Source organism: Oryx dammah, unplaced genomic scaffold (assembly GCF_014754425.2).
Source record: "Oryx dammah isolate SB20612 unplaced genomic scaffold, SCBI_Odam_1.1 HiC_scaffold_27, whole genome shotgun sequence".
Lineage (NCBI taxonomy): Eukaryota > Metazoa > Chordata > Mammalia > Artiodactyla > Bovidae > Oryx > Oryx dammah.
This window is the reverse complement of record NW_024070211.1, coordinates 46421015-46439072: the sequence shown is the minus strand read 5'-3', so window position 1 is coordinate 46439072 and position 18058 is coordinate 46421015. Positions and strand designations below refer to the sequence as shown.

Sequence of the window (18058 nt, the reverse complement as noted above, 5' to 3'; positions counted from 1 at the left end):
CTTACATAGTATCTGAAATATAGTTGTTGTCAATAGATACACGTTGAATGAATGAATAATTTAATAGATGGATGCAACTGAGCTCACCAGATAGACTATCCTTCTTTCAAACAGCGAATAAAACTAGAATTGAGGTGATGGGAAGGGTATTATCTAAGAGGAAGGAAAAAGCAATGAACAGCCTAGCAGATAGTCAAATATTCTCAAAAGCAAAACACCTGTCTTCATATCAACTTTCTAAAGAAAAATAAAGTAAAAATCACTAAAAATAAAACATACTGATAGCTTTGCTTTTTCTCTGATTAGGTAACCTGTGCCGCTGCGCTGGGTATCGGCCAATACTCGCAAGCGGGAAGACCTTTTGTTTGGTGAGTAGGGGGCTGCGGGGGCACCCACAGAGAAAGAATGGCAGTGACAGATGGTCTAGGCTGGGAACACAGGAGTCGAGTTTTTAGACCATGCAAATAGATCATAAGGAAGACTGAGTTATCAGTAGCTCAATCTAACTCACAGGAGTCTGAGCTCTTTGTTGAGGGAAAGGTGGGTGTTAGACTACTTTTCACCCTCAACATCACACCACCGGAAAGCCAGGTGATCTAGCCAGCCAGCTAGACATCTTCCATGACGATTTCAGCAAGGCATCGGGACAGGACAGGGAGAAGGTCTCCAGCAAACCCAAGGAGACAAGCAAAGACACAGAGTTTGCCTGGGGGAGGCAAGGTTAGTGCCAAGAATCCAGACCAGCTGAGAAAGTGTGAACAAATAAAGAAGCCTAAAAGGCTTAGCAGAATCCAAAATTCACCCCAAATACCAGAGAGCAGAGAGATTCCCCCACCAAATAGTGACACCTCACTGGGCTGCTGTGAAAATCAAAGGAGAAATTGCAGGCACGTAGCAAAGTCTTGCTTAGCACTTAGAACTCAACAAATATTTACTACTGTATCGAGGATGCCATCGACACTACAAATAGTGTTTGCCAGGGAGATCAGACAAGCATATCTGATCACCCTCTGCAGAGGGCAGGATGGACATAGGTAGTACTACCCTTAGACCCAAGCAAGGGGGATCCCAAACTTCAGAGAACCCGTTGCTAGTCCCCCTACAGCCAATCTCAGGAGGCCACAGGGCCAAAGTGACTTGTTCACTTCAAGCCTTCCCCCTTTTCTGGACTATGCTCCAGACATGGTCTTGACCCCATTCCCAGGAACAGGCCTATTCCCCTAGTCATCTTCCTTGAGACAGCCAGCATGTGCTCCAGAAGCCAAACACTGGCTATTCAGGGAGGAAGTACACAGAACTTGGATTTGCAGGCTGGTTCACAGGTGTGTGAGGCCCCTCACAGTACACACCCAGAGCCAGGGTGAGGAAGGAAGAGCAGCAGGCCCCAGGCCAGGGCCTCCATCTGTACTCTTGCCTCAGCTCCATGAAGAGTGGACAAGGGCCTAGAAATGGACCAGCATGTATGTCCCACTCCCCAGAGCCAGGCCCACCCCGCGTGCATGTCCCATCTTCTATTGCCACACAGAGGAGCCAGCTGTTGACAAGCTGAGAAATAAAATGTATGGCTTGTAAAGCCATCAAATTACTGGTGTAAACAGAAAAACACTTGTGAAATACAAATGAAGTCAAAGGCAACCTCTCTCCCTCTGGAACATGGATGTTATCCACCTTTCCAGGCACAGCCTCTGGGGATAAAGGAAAAAGTGTAGTCAGAGACCCACCGTGCAGCCAACAGGCCCCAGGAACCTTAACGGGTGAAAGGAAGCGAGCCCCAGAGCAGGAATACCCAAGGTGCTTATCTGCTAAGCAAGTAGAGACTGGCTGCTTCTCTTACCACTCGCTCATGGTCTGTTATGAGAGCTCAGTTTTGCGGGAGAGAGGAAGTGCTCCTGGCTTGGCTCAGCTGGTTTTGCTTCTTGGGCAGAACCAGGAAGCTGCCAGCCTGAGACATTTGTGCAGAGACAGAGAATTAAAGTATCTGGAAGAAAGTATTTTACTAGAGACTTAGGAGAGACTATTTGAGGAATAAAATACAAGAAGTAAGGTTGGAGAAATGGGAAATGAAAGAACCAGCAAATGGAAACCAGCTTCAAAATTCACTGATTGTCCTTTCATTCCCAGTCAGTGCCATACAGATGGCAAATGGTGGGGAGACCTGGCTCCAAAACTGCTTTCTTTCTTTGTCTTTCTTTTTATTTTCTCTTTTTTAGGTCCCTATATAAATGATAATAGTCAATGTTGTCAAATCTTGCAGAGAATGGTACTAGCAGTTGTTATTGCTCTGAAAAACATCTTATCAAGTGATTCTACAACTAGGAATTCACCTAAAAAAAAATTCAGAGATGTACACAAAACTATACCTGCAATGAACAGAAGTGTTTATGTTATTTGTAGTTATAAAATATAGGGAAAAAATTAAGTATACATCAATGGCAAATTTTACAAATATATTTATGGAATAGCCAGAAAATAGATTAGAATGCCATCAACAAAAATATATTTTAAAGACTTTAATGACAGGCAAATAAATGAACAAAAGTCAAAATAAAAAGCATATTGTACTAACTATAAATATAGTACAAATATATATTATATAAAAATTTTTATCAGTAATGATAGTTTATTTCTTTTACATTTCTTCATATTTTTTATTATTGTTTATGCTATTTATTAAATGTTGTAAATGTATTATATATTCTATCTATATTATATATTCTGTATCTGAATCATATTTTTAAAATAAAGTAAAAAGGAAAGATCTTCTGATTACCCCTATTCCAATAAAAACCACCAAAAGTGACTTTAAAAGCTGGGAGCCTCATTTAAATTGCCAGACCCTTTAAGGTACACACTGATTTACATGTCAGAAAGTTTTTCATAGGAGAGGCAGGTGGTGAGAGGGAGGCTCAAGAGGAAGGAGATATATGTATATGTATAATTGAGTTGATTCACATTGTTGTTGTATAGCACAAGCTAACATAATTATACTCCAGGAAAGCAAGTACACTCAAAATTTTTTAAAAATAATATTTTTTAAAATAGGTTTGGTTTTTTTTAAGTTTTTCATCTCAAGGCATTTCACTGTCCTAGGAGTCAAATGGCTGTCAACAGAAAGGAACAGGAAAATGCTGCCTGGATCTGGGAGAAAATGATTCTTCTTCGCTTGGCAGGAAAAGTGATGTGAGTCCCTTTGCTTTGTCTTCTCCCCAAGAGTATCACTTAACACCAAGTGCTGAAACTGTGCTTGTGCGTGCTGATGGTCATTCTCTGCTTTTACAAACGTTCAAAGTGGAGGCACGAATAAAACACTTTTCATTTGGGAGCAGGGTAAAGAGGTGATTGAAAGCTCGCGCTCTGATTTCCCTCTTCACTCTCTGGAAGGCTGAAACAGTGAAACATAAGCCGGTTTAGGTCAGAGAACAAAGACTTGCCCCAGCTCTGCGAGCCCTGTCCTTGCCTGACCCAGCTCCTGCGGTCCCGTCCTCTCGCACTGTCTCCCCCTCTGCAGAGAGAGGGCACTGCTGCCTCAGGGAGGCTGGGGAGCCCGTCCACACTCAGACGGCGAGTCACGGCCCCCACAGCTGGGACATCCAGCCTGAAACACCCCAGTCTCTGGCTTTGCTCTCTGAGAGATGCTAGTTTCCCAAAAAAGACCCACTGCCAAGTTCTTACAGGAATTATTTAGAGAAAATTCCTAGTGAGAAGACAGGAAAAATAGAGTCTGCTCCCTGCAGACATGGAAAGCTAAGCGAACAGAGCTGCCCTTACACAAAACTGAGCCCGTCATTCCCCGCTGGTTCTGTTTTTACCCTTAACACCTACCTTATTTCCATTCTCTCCGTCCCCTGTCACTTTATTTCTGTCTGGGGAAGCTGTGCAATGGAAGAGAGAGGTGTTCCCCGGGAAGGCAGGCTACACCCCGGACAACCACTTCACAGAGGATCAGTGCCCCCTGGAGGGCTAAAAATATTCTAAAGTCTGGATTTTGTAGCCTCCAGAATCCAATCTGTCCCTGGTAGCTCAGTGGTAAAGAATCTGCCTGCAATGTGGGAGATCTGGGTTCCATCCCTGGGTTGGGAAGATCCCCTGGAGGAGGGCACGGCAACCCACTCCAGTATTCCTGCCCGGACAATCCCCATGGACAGAGGAGCCTGGCGGGCTACAGTCCATGGGATCACAGAGTCAGACACAACTGAGTGACTAAGCACAGAACACACATGATTGGGCTCTGCAACCACCTGAATCACTTTAACCAAACTCAAAATAACACATTTAAGCTGGACTGTGCCGCAGTACTCATTTATAAAGAGAAACACCATTTTAAGGTGGATCTTATGGTCACTGAACCACATCCTTTCCTGTAGGGAAGCACACACAGGACGTCACAATATAAGGGGAAGATTGCTTGGTGAGTGTGGATGCAGAGCCATTGATAATCATAAGGGTAGCATCACAGAAGACCCCTCTCCACCCATCAGGTAGACCTACTAGATGGCACGTGTCTGCCCCATGACACTCCCATCTCTTGAAGCTGTGTTACTGTCTTCCATGGGGTAACTGTGAAGTCTTGGCCTAGCTCCTATTTAGGGGAATTTTAATTCCTCAGCTCAGATTCATTGTTTTCCATTTTAATTCTCAGACACTATCTTACTTCTAGGTTATAGATACACACCACATTATTGCCCCCAGGTACTGCCTACACTTCTAATTCCAACTAAGGCAAAAACCGGTCCTTTAGATGTTGGCAGGTATGTCTCAGTCTGGGATCCTACTAAGGACCTACACAAGGAATAATGCAAGTTTTCCTTCCAGAATCTGGGGAAGACCTTACAGAGACAGAGGGAAAAGCAGGGGAGTTGGACACATGTCAGGGCATTTCATCTACATGTCACAGTTACCCTTCAAAATAGTCATTATTTCACTGGGAATTTGGAGTTGGTATACAGACTGTCACATTTAGAATGCATAGACAACAAGGTTCCACTGTACAGCACAGGGAACTATATCTAATCCCCTAGGATAAACTGTAATGGAAAAGAATATTTTAAAAAGAATGTAAATGTGTGTAAAACTGAGTCACTTTGCTGTACAGCAGAGATTGGTATAACATTGTAAATCAACTATACTTCAGTTTTTAAAAATAGGTATTATTTCTACTTAATCTTTAGAGAGATTAAGTACATTTCTATTGAGACGGTCAGAGAGCCAAGTTATGGCAGAGCTGATAATGAACTCAAATCTGTCTTCGCCAGCCCACCAACCCCACCCCCCACCGTGCTCAGCCAGCCCATCTTCCACAGGTTCCCCCATTATATATCCTTCCAGCCCCACACCCCACAGTTCTCTCCTGATTTGCCTTACTCTTTAGGAAACTGCTTGAGAATAAGCACTTCCAAAACTAAAACATATTTAATTTAGAGAGGATTGCAGTTTGGGTAACTTTTCACTGTCCTTTATTTTCCTAATAGATGAAATAGAGATGGCAATTTACTTTCTTTGTACAATTGTTGGGAGGATTAAGTAAATTATTAATATGTGTAGAAAGCACGTGGAATGTAAGCACTCCATAAATGCCAACTAGTGTTATTAAAGCAAGTGGGGTGTGTGTGTGCTTACACAAGAGCATATATGTTCAGTCATGTTTTACTTAAATTATAGGACTTCCCAGAGCTTTTCGCATTTTGAATCTTAACTTAACAGATTAGGGGGTAGTGGCTGGGGCACAGTGAAGAGGATTTCCCAAACTAATTGACCTCTGATTGTTTTTCATAGACGGTCTTTGTATTTTGCAGGATATTATTTGAACTGGTCATAGGATATTCTTTTCTTTAGTGTCAACACAATTCTTATTTAAAACTATTTGGTTTAAACTATTTTCCCATACAAGCAGAGTTGGAGCTATTACTGTGTTCATTTTGCCTTATTACTATAAAGAATTATGATGCTGTTTCCAATTGAGCCCAACTAACGGAACCATCTTCTTCTGCCCTTTATAAAGATTTGCACAGAGTTATTTGTGAAAGAGGAGTTCCAGCCCATGGACCCTACCCAGGAGCTCATATTTCCTCCGGAACTCTTGGTAAGAGGGATTGGGTGTTTTATGTGCTATTGAAATGTCACTGGTTATAAGCTGTTTTTAAAAGCACCTTTTCCATCCTGTGAAATTATAAAATTATAGAAATTCTTGATCAAATCAGAATGCTTGTCCCTGCCTGGCTCAGCCAGCCCTGATGCCCTGTACACATTCCCCAAGCTTCAATTGAGGCTATATTTTAACCATTTTTGTCATTACTTCCATCCTTGTCATCTGCAGTGTATTCCTATTGACTGTCCCAATCAATCCAGTTTTTCTCAACTTCTAACTCGGTCTTTCCAGCCCTTCCCAGATATTGACCTCAAGTGGTAGTTCTAGGGCCTCCCAGTTCTTCAGCTTTCCCTCTGTCAGCATTTCTATCTTTCCTCTCTAACGTCCACTTGTTCCATTCAATAACATATGTATTTCTGAAGGGGTTCTGATATGTTTATTCATACATTCAACGATATTAATCATTCAGTAACATGCCAGGCACTGTTCTAGGTACAGAATACACAACAGGGAACAAAACTCACTCAAAGACCTGCCCCCAAGGAGACTGTAATCTGATTGGAGAAACACACAGTGAACAAGACAATAGATGATATCCTTTATACAAATAATCTTTAAAAAAAATGATACAAATGAATTTATTTATAATACAGAAACAGACTCACAGACTTAGAGAAGGAACTTACAGTTACCAGTGGGGAAGTGTATGGGAAAGGGATAGTTAGGGAGCTTGGGATGGACATGTACACACTGCTATATTTTAAATGAATAACCAACAAGGACCTACTGTATAGTACAGGGAACTCTGCTCAATGTTATGTGGCAGCCTGGATGGGAGGGGCGTTTGGGGGAGAGTGGATACATGTGTATGTATGGCTGAGTCGCTCTGCCATGCACCTGAAGCTATCAACATTGTTAATTGGCTATACTCTAATATAAAATAAAAAGTTTAAATGGATAAATAGATATATAGATAATTGATAAGTTATATAGTGTGTTAGCAAGTGATAAGGAGAACAAAATAAATCAGTGAAGGGGGATAGGATGCAGGGGGGTGCAATTTTCAATATCTGGCCAGAGAAGACATCTCTGAAAAGGTACTATTTGATGAAAGCGCTGAAGTAGGTGAGGGAACTGGTCATGGTGGGAAAGAGCAATCCAGGCAGTGGGGCACCAAGTGCAGAGATACCAACGAGAGGAGAACTCCTGTCCTGATCGAGGACAGAGCAGGGGCCAGCCTGACAGGAACTCAGGGAACCAGTAGCCAATGGGATACTGAGTATCTTTTTGGTCAGGGGGAACCCAGTACTTCTGAAATCTCTCTAGAGAAACATATCTCCACCGGGAGTTTATCATAACCCAGGAATACAGGTGTGCCCACGTGCACACACCTTTGTTATTTGCACTTAGAGAATGGCAGAGGACCCAGAAAAGCGAACCCTGACCTTTCATGGAGAGAGGATTACTTGGATCTCCCCTGGGACCTTCAAAGACCTCCTGGAGCTGAAAGCAAAACACCCAGAAGCCCCGCTCATCCTGGGCAACACATCACTGGGTGAGTGATTACAACGGTTCTCACACCACCATCAGGGCCTTAGTGCTGAACTGGACTTTCTGTCTCCTAGTCTACAAAAACTACTTTTTAAAGATAAAGACATCATCATTTTTAATAAAAGTTTTATAGTACAATAATGTATTATAAAATGTACTCTTATATTGTATATTATATAATAATTATTTATACATTACCTTTTATATATACTGTATATAAATACTAGTATATATATATATATATTCCCAGGTGGCTCAGATGGTAAGGAATCTGCCTGCAATGCAGGAGACTCAGGTTCGATCCCTGGGTCAGGAAGATTCCCTGGAGGAGGGCATAGCAACCCACTCCAGTATTCTTGCCTGTAGAATCCCATGGACAGAAGAACCTGGTGGGCTACAGTCCATGGGGTCACAAAGAGTCAGTCACAACTGAGCAAAAACCACAATATACTGCATATACTTTTATATATACATTACATAAATAATATTAAAAGTATAATACAAATATGATAGTATTATCATATAATAAAATAGCCTCCCAAATTCAATATACACAGACCCTGGGAGTATGCAGTGTAACCCCTTGAGGTGTGCAGCAGTATTAAAGGACTGTTAATCACTTAATTTACCTTGTCCTTTTAAATTTTGTTTCCATTAGGTATTGAGTAAGTAAAATATAATTTTATGAAATATGGTGGATATATTAACAATCTATACCCAGTTATCACCACACTCACTTTGAGAACCAGAGCTTTACCAAGAAGTTTGCCCCATGGGCCCCCCCAAACCGTAGTCCCTCCCCTCCCCTTCCTCTCAGGGGTGCTCACTAGACTGCGTATGGTGTTGGTCCACCTCTTCTCTGTTTCTTACGTGTTATACCCGTATATTTGAGTTCCTAAGCAATGTGTTGCTCAGTTTTGCATATTTTTGAACTTCGCTTAAGTAGATGGACACAGTATTACTCCTCTACAGTCTGCTTTGTGCATTTAACATTCTTGAGCTGGGACTTGCCCACATGGTTGCGCATAAGTGTGCTATTCCATCCTGTGCCCAGGGCACAGTTCACGCGTCCGCTCGATTGCTCAAGGCCATGGCATGTTTCCCAAGTCTTGGCTCTTTCAGATACCGCTCTACACATCTCCTTAGAGTCTTCTAAGGATCCCTCGTCCATTTTATTTCCTATGTTTATATGCACGTAATGAGTATAAATAAACACGTACACTGGGAGCACATGTGCTAGAAAATTACTTGGCAGGGTGTATGGCCACCGCTGTCACATATGTATGCATTTATCACCAGTGCTTAAAATTAGCATCTGAATATTTTAATGAGAAACTTTCAATGCCGAAAAACCGCATTTTCTTTTTCCTAACTCCCCCTCTCTAAGATATGTACTGCATTTACTTTTAGGACCTGCCATGAGATCTAAAGGACATTTTCACCCAATTCTCCTCTTTCCTGCTAGGATTTCTGAGCTGAACGTGGTGTCTAAAACAAATGATGGTGAGTTCCAGGTTTCTTTGTAAAATATCCATGAACCAATCCCTGCACTAAACTTAACACTTGCACTAAACTAAACACTAAATAGTTTAGAGCTTCATCATACATTCATCTTGTCTGGCTTGTTTCCAACTCTGACATTTTTCTGATGTGATATTATATCCGCACCATGAAAATTTACTATCAGAAGCTTTGTTCAGAATATGGGGTATTTGGATGATGTCGTTCAAGACCTTGTAGTCACCTGTAGGATTCTTGCCTATAAAGAGCCATGATGGAACTTCCTTGGTGGTCCAGTGGTTAAGACCACGCTTCTATGCAGGAAGCGCAAGTTTGATCCCTGGCCTGGGAACTAAGACCCCACATGTCTGCCTCTCAGTGTGGTCAAAAAAAAAAAAAAAAAAGGCATGGCGATGCAAAGGCAATAAACTTGCAGTGTCACTTTAATGAGAAGACAGCAAGAGAGAAGTACTATCTATCACTTGGATGGTGGGTTCCAGGGAGGGAGGCAGGTTTGCAGGAGGTATTTAACTTAGTGTCTGGCATTCAGATGCTACTTGTCTCTTAGGGGCAATGGCAAAAGGCCAAGTAAGATAGAAACCTGCCCAGGGAAGCACCCCCGGTCATTTGCAACATCCTTAAGGGCCCACTATGTGCAGACTCTTCATCAGGCAAGGTGGCACCCACAGAGTAGGAAGGAAATATCCAAGACTTTGCCTTCAAGATGCACAGCAACCCCTTTAACGAAAAGAATTTTATTTTACTCCTTCTCTCATCCAGCAGATCTCTTAGCATACATGTGCTTGTCTAAGGTACATGCATATATGTACTAAATGACTTAATGGAAAGAAAAAAAGACTAAATGAATGAGTGGGCCAGGAACTTGAATTTGGAATGCAGCAGTCATAATGATTTCCTTAACTCGGGCAACAAGGAGGTTGGCTGAACTGAAAGCTTTAGTCCAGACTGACTTGTAGCCCACCATGTGTTTTTGGAGATCCGTGGTGGGCAGGAGAACAGACCCACCTTGGCAGTATCACTGCCATCCCAGAGTCCTACCTTCCTGGACTCAACCATCATCAGCGAAACTTAGACTGTGCTGCAGACCAGCAAGCCTGCCTTCCCTGGCCCCGACCCATCCATTTGCAAGGAAAGGGACCCTTCCTGGTTTTGCACCACAGCCTCACAGCTTCAGCCTTGGGACCACTTAAGTAGTACATCCACACACCACTCAGAAAATGAGGGGGAAAAAAAAAAGAAAATGAGGGGAGCGTGCTTAGATATATCTGAAATCTTGGGATTGGAGAGAAGAGGAAGAGAGAAGAGTAAAATGGGTGGTTTGGAAGTATAGTCAAGTACCCTTTTTTTTTTTTTAACATTTATTTATTTGGCAGCACCAGGTCTTAGTTACAACTTGCAGGGTTTTCAATCAGCACTGTGGCCTATGGGACCTAGTTCCCTGACCAGGGATCAAACTCAGGCCCCCTGCTTTGGCAGAGCAGTCTTAGCCACTGGACCACCCTTAGCCACTGGATCACCAACAAAGTCTGTTGGTGGTCCAGTGGCTAATAATTTAATAATAAATTATTAGTGCTTAATAATTTAAGCAGACAGTCAAGACAGGACAACCCTTTTCCTCTTCTTCACCCCAGGCCCATGGTTTAGCCCATGATTTTCAAACTTGTTTTAGCATCACAACTCAGTCCTCAAACAAATCCAAATAGATGAAAACATGCTCCTCTATTTGAAGGAGTGGGGAGACTTTCTCCATCCCGCCAAGCCCCCTATATTTCCTCCAACAGGGCCAGGACAAAAGGAAAGAGACCTGGCCCAAGGTCTGCAAACTGGCTGGTGGCCGGTCACCAAGGCACACATCTCCCATGTAATCCAGAACTCCCATCGTTACTGCCATTCCCTGTCCGCCCAGGCCCAACCCACTGGCTCTTCAACTGGCTCTTTGTCAGTTTAGACTCAGCAGGCAAGATAGAGGCAGATTCTAAAATCTTAACCATGTGTTTTTCTTGGGGCCCCTTAAACTTTAAGTGTGAGTCAGCTCTAGAAGCCTCCAGGGACCTTTCTCAGGATGCCCAAGCTTTTCCTGAGGCCCAGAGGAGTGAAGGACACTTGTAGGGGGGGTTACACTGGAGCCAGCTGTGCCCCACCACCACCACCACCAGCAACCCCAGGAAATAACTATCTGTGACAGCTTGCGTTTGTTTACATTTTGTGTGCTAATCCATGTCACCTACTTGTTTGGCTGGATATACTCACCCTTCCACCCTCAAAATCTTTAGTACAGTAAGTGCTACAGGAAATCAGTGCATCTTAGACCCATAGACCCTCAAACTCTGAAAAGCATGGAGTTAAAATAAAACCCATGTTAACAACTGGACCATCAGAGAAGTCCCTGAACTTCTCTTTTCTATCTATGTCAAGTAACAGATGGCCGTGCCAGTCTGTGTGATGCTGCTGACCATAACCAGATAAAAATCTTTGTCTCTAATTTCTTCTCTACTAATATGGCTCTGGATCCATATGATAGGAGGAATGGTATGGTAGGAAACAAGCATGGTCTGCCCAGGTCCCCAGCAGGCAAAAGGATGGCAAGATTTTGAGGAAGTTAAAGCTTTACTGGAACTTGTGGTGATGGGAAGCAATAGACAATCACCGATGGGACCAGATCCCATGTGCCTTTTATGAGATACTGATGCAGAAACAAGGTATGGACTCTAAGCTGAGAGACACGCCAGGCAGAGGAGCAGTATAGTTACTTTTAGGTGTGGTTTGCTTATGGGCTTTCCTGATGGCTCAGACGGTAACGAATTCACCTGCCACGCAAGACATCCGCGTCTGATCACTTGGTCGGGAAGATCCACTGGAGGAGGAAATGGCAATTCACTCCAGTATTCTTGCCTGAAGAATCCTATGGACAGAGTAGCCTGGTGGGCTACAGTCCATGGTCTCAAAGAGTTGGACACGACTGAGTGACTAACACTTTCACTTTCAAGATTTGCTTAGCATATAGATAATAAGAAGCAGCTAGTAGTTTTGCTAATCAATTAGATTAACTATGATCACTGAAGCAACAACTGGGGATGTTAGTTATGTGGGTATGTTGGTAGGACTGGGAAAGTATTGCGCCAAGTTCATTTCTCAGTTCAGTTGCTCAGTTGTGTCCAGCTCTTTGCGGTACCATGGACTGCAGCACTCCAGGTTTCCCTGTCCATCACCAACTCCTGGAGCTTGCTCAAACTCATGTTCATTGAGTTGGTGATGCTATCCAACCATCTCATCCTCTGTTGGCCCCTTCTCCCGTCTTCAATCTTTCCCAGCATCAGAGTCTTTTCCAATGAGTCAGTTCTTCGCATCAGGTGGCCAAAGTATTGGAGTTTCAGCTTCAGTATCAGTCCTACCAATGAATATTCAGGACTGATTTCCTTCAGGATGGACTGGTTGGATCTCCTTGCAGTCCAAGAGACTCTCAAGAGGCTTCTGCAACAGCACAGTTCAAAAGCATCAATTCTTTGGCACTCAGCTTTCTTTATAGTCCAAGTCTCACATCCATACATGACTATTGGAAAAACCATAGCTTTGACTAGACAGACCTTTTTGGCAAAGTAATGTCTCTGCTTTTTAATATGCTATTTAGGTTGGTCATAGCTTTTCTTTCAAGGTGCAAGCATCTTTTAATTTCATGGCTACAGTCACCACCTGCAGTGATTTTGGATCCCCAAAAAATAAAGTCTCTCACTGTTTCCATTGTTTCCAGCCCAGCGTTTCTCATGATGTACTCTGCATAGAAGTTAAATAAGCAGGGTGACAATATACAGCCTTGACGCACTCCTTTCCAATTTGGAACCAGTCTGTTGTTCCATGTCCAGTTCTAACTGTTGCTTCCTGACCTGCATATAGATTTATCAGGAGGCAGGTTGGGTGGTCTGATATTCCCGTCTCTTTAAGAATTTTCCAGTTTAATGTAATCTACACAGTCAGAAGCTTTGGTGTAGTCAATAAAGCAGAAGTAGATGTTTTTCTGGAACTCTCTTGCTTTTACGATGATCCAGCAGGTGTTGGCAATTTGATCTCAGGTTCCTCTGCCCTTTCTAAATCCAGCTTGAACATCTGGAGGTTCACGGTTCACGTACTGCTTAAGCCTGGCTTGGAGAATTTTGAGCATTACTTTGCTAGTGTGTGAGATGAGTGCAATTGTGTGGTAGTTTGAGAATTCTTTGGCATTACCTTTCTTTGGGATTGGAATGAATATTGACCTCTTCCAGTCCTGTGGCCACTGCTGAGTTTTTCAAATTTGCTGGCATATTGAGTGCAGCATTTTCACAGTATCATCTTTTAGGATTTGAAATAGCTCATCTGGAATTCCATCACCTCCACTACCTTTGTTTGTAGTGATGAAGGTCCACTTGACTTGGCATTTCAGGATGTCTGGCTCTAGGTGAGTGATCACACCATTGTGGTGATCTGGGACATGAAGGTTTTTTTTTTTACAGTTCTTCTGTGTATACTTGCCACCTGTTCTTAATATCTTCTGCTTCTGTTAGATACCATTTCTGTCCTTTATTGTGCCCATCTTTGCATGAAATATTCCCTTGGTATCTCTAATTTTCTTGAAGAGATCTCTAGTCTTTCCCATTCTGTTGTATTCCTCTATTCCTTTGCATTGCTCACTTATATCATATATATATAAGATATATATATATATATATAAGATATATAAGATCTTATATCTATATATAAGATATAGATATAGATCTTATCAGGTCAGTTCAGTCACTCAGTCCTGTCTGACTCTTTGCGACCCCGTGAACCACAGCATTCCATGCCTCCCTGTCCATCACCAACACCCGGAGTTCACTCAGACTCACATCCATCGAGTCAGTGATGCCATCCAGCCATCTCATCCTCTGTTATCCCCTTCTCCTCCTGCCCCCAATCCCTCCCAGCATCAGAGTCTTTTCCAATGAGTCAACTCTTCATATGAGGTGGCCAAAGTACTAGAGCTTCAGCTTTAGCATCATTCCTTCCAAAGAAATCCCAGGGCTGATCTCCTTCAGAATGGACTGGTTGGATCTCCTTGCAGTCCAAGGGACCCTCAAGAGTCTTCTCCAACACCACAGTTCAAAAGCATCAATTCTTCGGCTCTCAGCCTTCTTCACAGTCCAACTCTCACATCCATACATGACCACTGGAAAAACCATAGCTTTGATTAGACGGACCTTAGTCAGCAAAGTAATGTCTCTGCTTTTGAATATGCTATCTAGGTTGGTCATAACTTTTCTTCCAAGGAGCAAGCGTCCTTTAATATCATGGCTGCATTCACCATCTACAGTGATTTTGGAGCCCAAAAAATTAAAGTCTGACACTGTTTCCACTGTTTCCCCATCTATTTCCCATGAAGTGATGGGACCGGATGCCATGATCATCGTTTTCTGAATGTTGAGCTTTAAGCCAATCTTTTCACTCTCCTCTTTCACTTTCATCAAGAGGCTTTTTAGTTCCTCTTCACTTTCTGCCATAAGGGTGGTGTCATCTGCATAGCTGAGGTTATTGATATTTCTCCAGGCAACCTTGATTCCAGCTTGTGCTTCTTCCAGTCCAGCGTTTCTCATGATGTACCCTGCATATAAGTGAAATAAGCAGGGTGACAATATACAGCCTTGATGCACTCCTTTTCCTATTTGGAACCAGTCTGTTGTTCCATGTCCAGTTCTAACTGCTGCTTCCTGACCTGCATACAGGTTTCTCAAGAGGCAGGTCAGGTGGTCTGGTATTCCCATCTCTTTCAGAATTTTCCACAGTTTATTGTGATCCACAGTCAAAGGCTTTGGCATAGTCAATAAAGCAGAAATAGATGTTTTCCTGGAACTCTCGCTTTTTTGAGGATCCAGCGAATGTTGGCAATTTGATCTCTGGTTCCTCTGCCTTTTCTAAAACCAGCTTGAACATCAGGAAGTTCACGGTTCACGTATTGCTGAAGCCTGGCTTGGAGAATTTTGAGCATTACTTTACTAGCGTGTGAGATGAGTACAATTGTGCGGTAGTTTGAGCATTCTTTGGCATTGGCTTTCTTTGGGATTGGAATGAAAATTGACCTTTTCCAGTCTTGTGGCCACTGCTGAGTTTTCCAAATTTGTTGGCATATTGAGTGCAGCACTTTGACAGCATCACCTTTCAGGATTTGAAATAGCTCAACTGGAATGCCATCACCTCCACTAGCTTTGTTCATAGTGATGCTTTCTAAGGCCCTCTTGACTTCACATTCCAGGATGTCTGGCTCTAGATGAGTGATCACACCATCATGATTATCCGGGCCGTGAAGATCTTTTTTGTACAGTTCTGTGTATTCTTGCCACCTCTTCTTAACATCTTCTGCTTCTGTTAGGTCCATACCATTTCTGTCCTTTATTGAGCCCATCTTTGCATGAAATGTTCCCTTGGTATCTCTACCTATATCTTATATCTCTCCTTGCTATTCTTTGGAACTCTGCATTCAAATGGGTATATCTTTCCTTTTCTCCTTTGCCTTTCGCTTCTCTTCTTTTCTCAGCTATTTGTAAGTCCTCCTCAGACAGCCATTTTGCCTTTTTGCATTTCTTTTTCCTGGAAATGGTCTTTATCACTGCCTCCTGTACAATGTCACGAACCTCTGTGCATAGTTCTTCAGGTGCTCTATCAGATTTAATCCCTTGAATCTATTTGTTGCTTACACTGTATAATAGTAACGGATTTGATTTAGGTCATACCTGAATGGTCTAGTGGTTTTCCCTACTTTCTTCCATTTAAGTCTGAATTTGGTAATAAGGAGTCCATGATCTGAGCCACAGTCAGCTCCCAGTCTTGTTTTTGCTGACTGTATAGAGCTTCTCCATCTTTGGCTGCAAAGAATATAATCAATCTGATTTTGGCGCTGGCCATCTGGCTATGTCCACGTGTAGAGTCTTCTCTTGTGTTGTTGGAAGAGGATATTTGCTATGACCAGTGCATTCTCTTGGCAAAACTCTGTTAGCCTTTGTCCTGCTTCCTTTTGTACTCAAAGGCAAAATTTGCCTGCTACTCCAGGTATCTCTTGACTTCCTAATTTTGCATTCCACTCTCCTATAATGAAAAGGACATCTTTTTTGGGTGCTAGTTTTAGAGGGTCTTGTAGGTCTTCATAGAACCATTCAGCTTCTTCAGCATTACTAGTTGGGGCATAGACTTGGATTACTGTGATGTTGAATGGTTTGCCTTTGAAACGAAGAGATCATTTTTAATATTAATTAAAATAAAATTACGTGGGAGAGTGAAATATTCTCCAAGGTTAATCCATAAGAGAAAAATCAAAGCCCAGTCTGCAACCTGCTTAAAAAAAAAAAAAAAAAAAACAGACTAACAGCAGTTAGAACCCAGCCTTGGAAGTGACCAAATCATACCCTATGTGTTAGGGACTCATTCCACAAACCCCTGGGGAAGTTGAAGATTAATTTTTCAAGGCCAACTAAGTCACCTTCTGATGGTTTGGGTGATTTCTTCATTTTCAAAGATTGAGCTGAATCCTTTACATCCCTACTACAGAGAAACCCAAAGCCCAAGTGACTATCGATATCAACACTCACAAGTACGACTGCAACAGTTTTTTTTAATATATGCTGCTGCTACTGCTAAGTTGCTTCAGTTGTGTCCAACTGTGTGACCCCATAGACGGCAGCCCACCAGGCTTCCCCGTCCCTGGGATTCTCCAGGCAAGAACACTGGAGTGGGTTTCCATTTCCTTCCCCGATGCATGAAAGTGAAAAGTCAAAGTGAAGTCACTCAGTCGTGTCTGACTCTAGCAACCCCATGGACTGCAGCCTACCAGGCTCCTCCATCCATGGGATTTTCCAGGCAAAAGTACTGGAGTGGGGTGCCATTGCCTTCTCCATTTTTTAATATATAAATATTTACTATTCTCTTTTTATATATTATTTATTTTCCTTTTGACTGCAGTGGGTCTTCATTGCTGTTCACAGGCTTTTCTCTAGTTGTGACGAGTAGGGGCTACTCTCCAGTCACAGGGCACAGGCTTCTTATTGCAGCAGCTTTCTTGTTGCGGAGCACGGCTCTAGGCATGAGGGTGCTAGAGCATGGGCTCAGTGGTTGCTGCACAGGGGCTTAGTTACTCCACAGCATGCAGGATCTTCCCAGATCAGGGATGGAACCCATGTCCCCTGCAATGGCAGGCAGATTCTTATACACTGTTGCAGGGAAAGCCTACAACAGTTTTTAAATTCTGAGTTATTTCCTTGCCAGCTAGCGAATAGTAGTTTCTTTTGTTTTTTTATTTTGTTTTGTTTTGCAAAGAGAAAAGGCTTTATTGCAGGGGCTAGCAAGCAGTACTGTTGCCTGGAAAACCCCATGGACAGAGGAGCCTGGTAGGCTGCAGTCCACGGGGTCGCTAACTGTCAGACATGACTGAGTGACTTCACTTTGACTTTTCACTTTCATGCATTGGAGAAGGAAATGGCACTCCAGGGTTCTTGCCTAGAGAATCCCAGGGATGGGGGAGCCTGGTGGGCTGCTGTCTATAGGGTCACACAGAGTTGGACACGACTGAAGTGACTTAGCAGTAGCAAGTAGTATTGCCCTGATCCCAGGATGCTCTCCCATTTCTCCTGACTCTCTAGCCCCTCCCTGGGAACCCCACTCTCCCACACTCAACAACACCCAAAGTAATACCTGAGGCAGCTCCTTGTATGGACTGTATTCATTCTGATTGGCTGGTGTCCCTCCTAGAACTGGTGTTGAAGATTTTGAATATCAAAGTCACCTATAGAGGGGCAAATCAGCAGTGGAGGCATTGTTGATTTACACAATGACCTTGGCAATTGAAAGACCTTTGACTTTTTTTAAATGTTATCAGTTTTATCCCCCTTAATCACAAAACAGCTT

General features: G+C 42.8%; 1 protein-coding gene and 1 long non-coding RNA gene across 5 annotated transcripts in view; one reads left to right on the top strand and one right to left on the bottom strand.

Annotated features, from left to right (window-relative positions):
- Nucleotides 1–18058, top strand: part of LOC120854638 (aldehyde oxidase 2) — an 80433-nt gene that overhangs the window by 9760 nt on the left and 52615 nt on the right. For all 4 annotated transcript variants that reach the window (XM_040228839.1, XM_040228837.1, XM_040228838.1 and 1 more), the window contains exons 6-10: nucleotides 307–368; nucleotides 3091–3180; nucleotides 5999–6079; nucleotides 7496–7640; nucleotides 9047–9139. In XM_040228839.1, the coding sequence (XP_040084773.1) occupies nucleotides 307–368; nucleotides 3091–3180; nucleotides 5999–6079; nucleotides 7496–7640; nucleotides 9047–9139 (471 nt within the window). The remainder of the gene's footprint in view (nucleotides 1–306; nucleotides 369–3090; nucleotides 3181–5998; nucleotides 6080–7495; nucleotides 7641–9046; nucleotides 9140–18058) is intronic.
- On the bottom strand, nucleotides 3022–3917 carry LOC120854639. Its single transcript, XR_005719031.1, has 2 exons — nucleotides 3823–3917; nucleotides 3022–3382 (listed from the first exon to the last, which is right to left on the bottom strand). It is a non-coding gene; the product is annotated as an uncharacterized LOC120854639 (long non-coding RNA).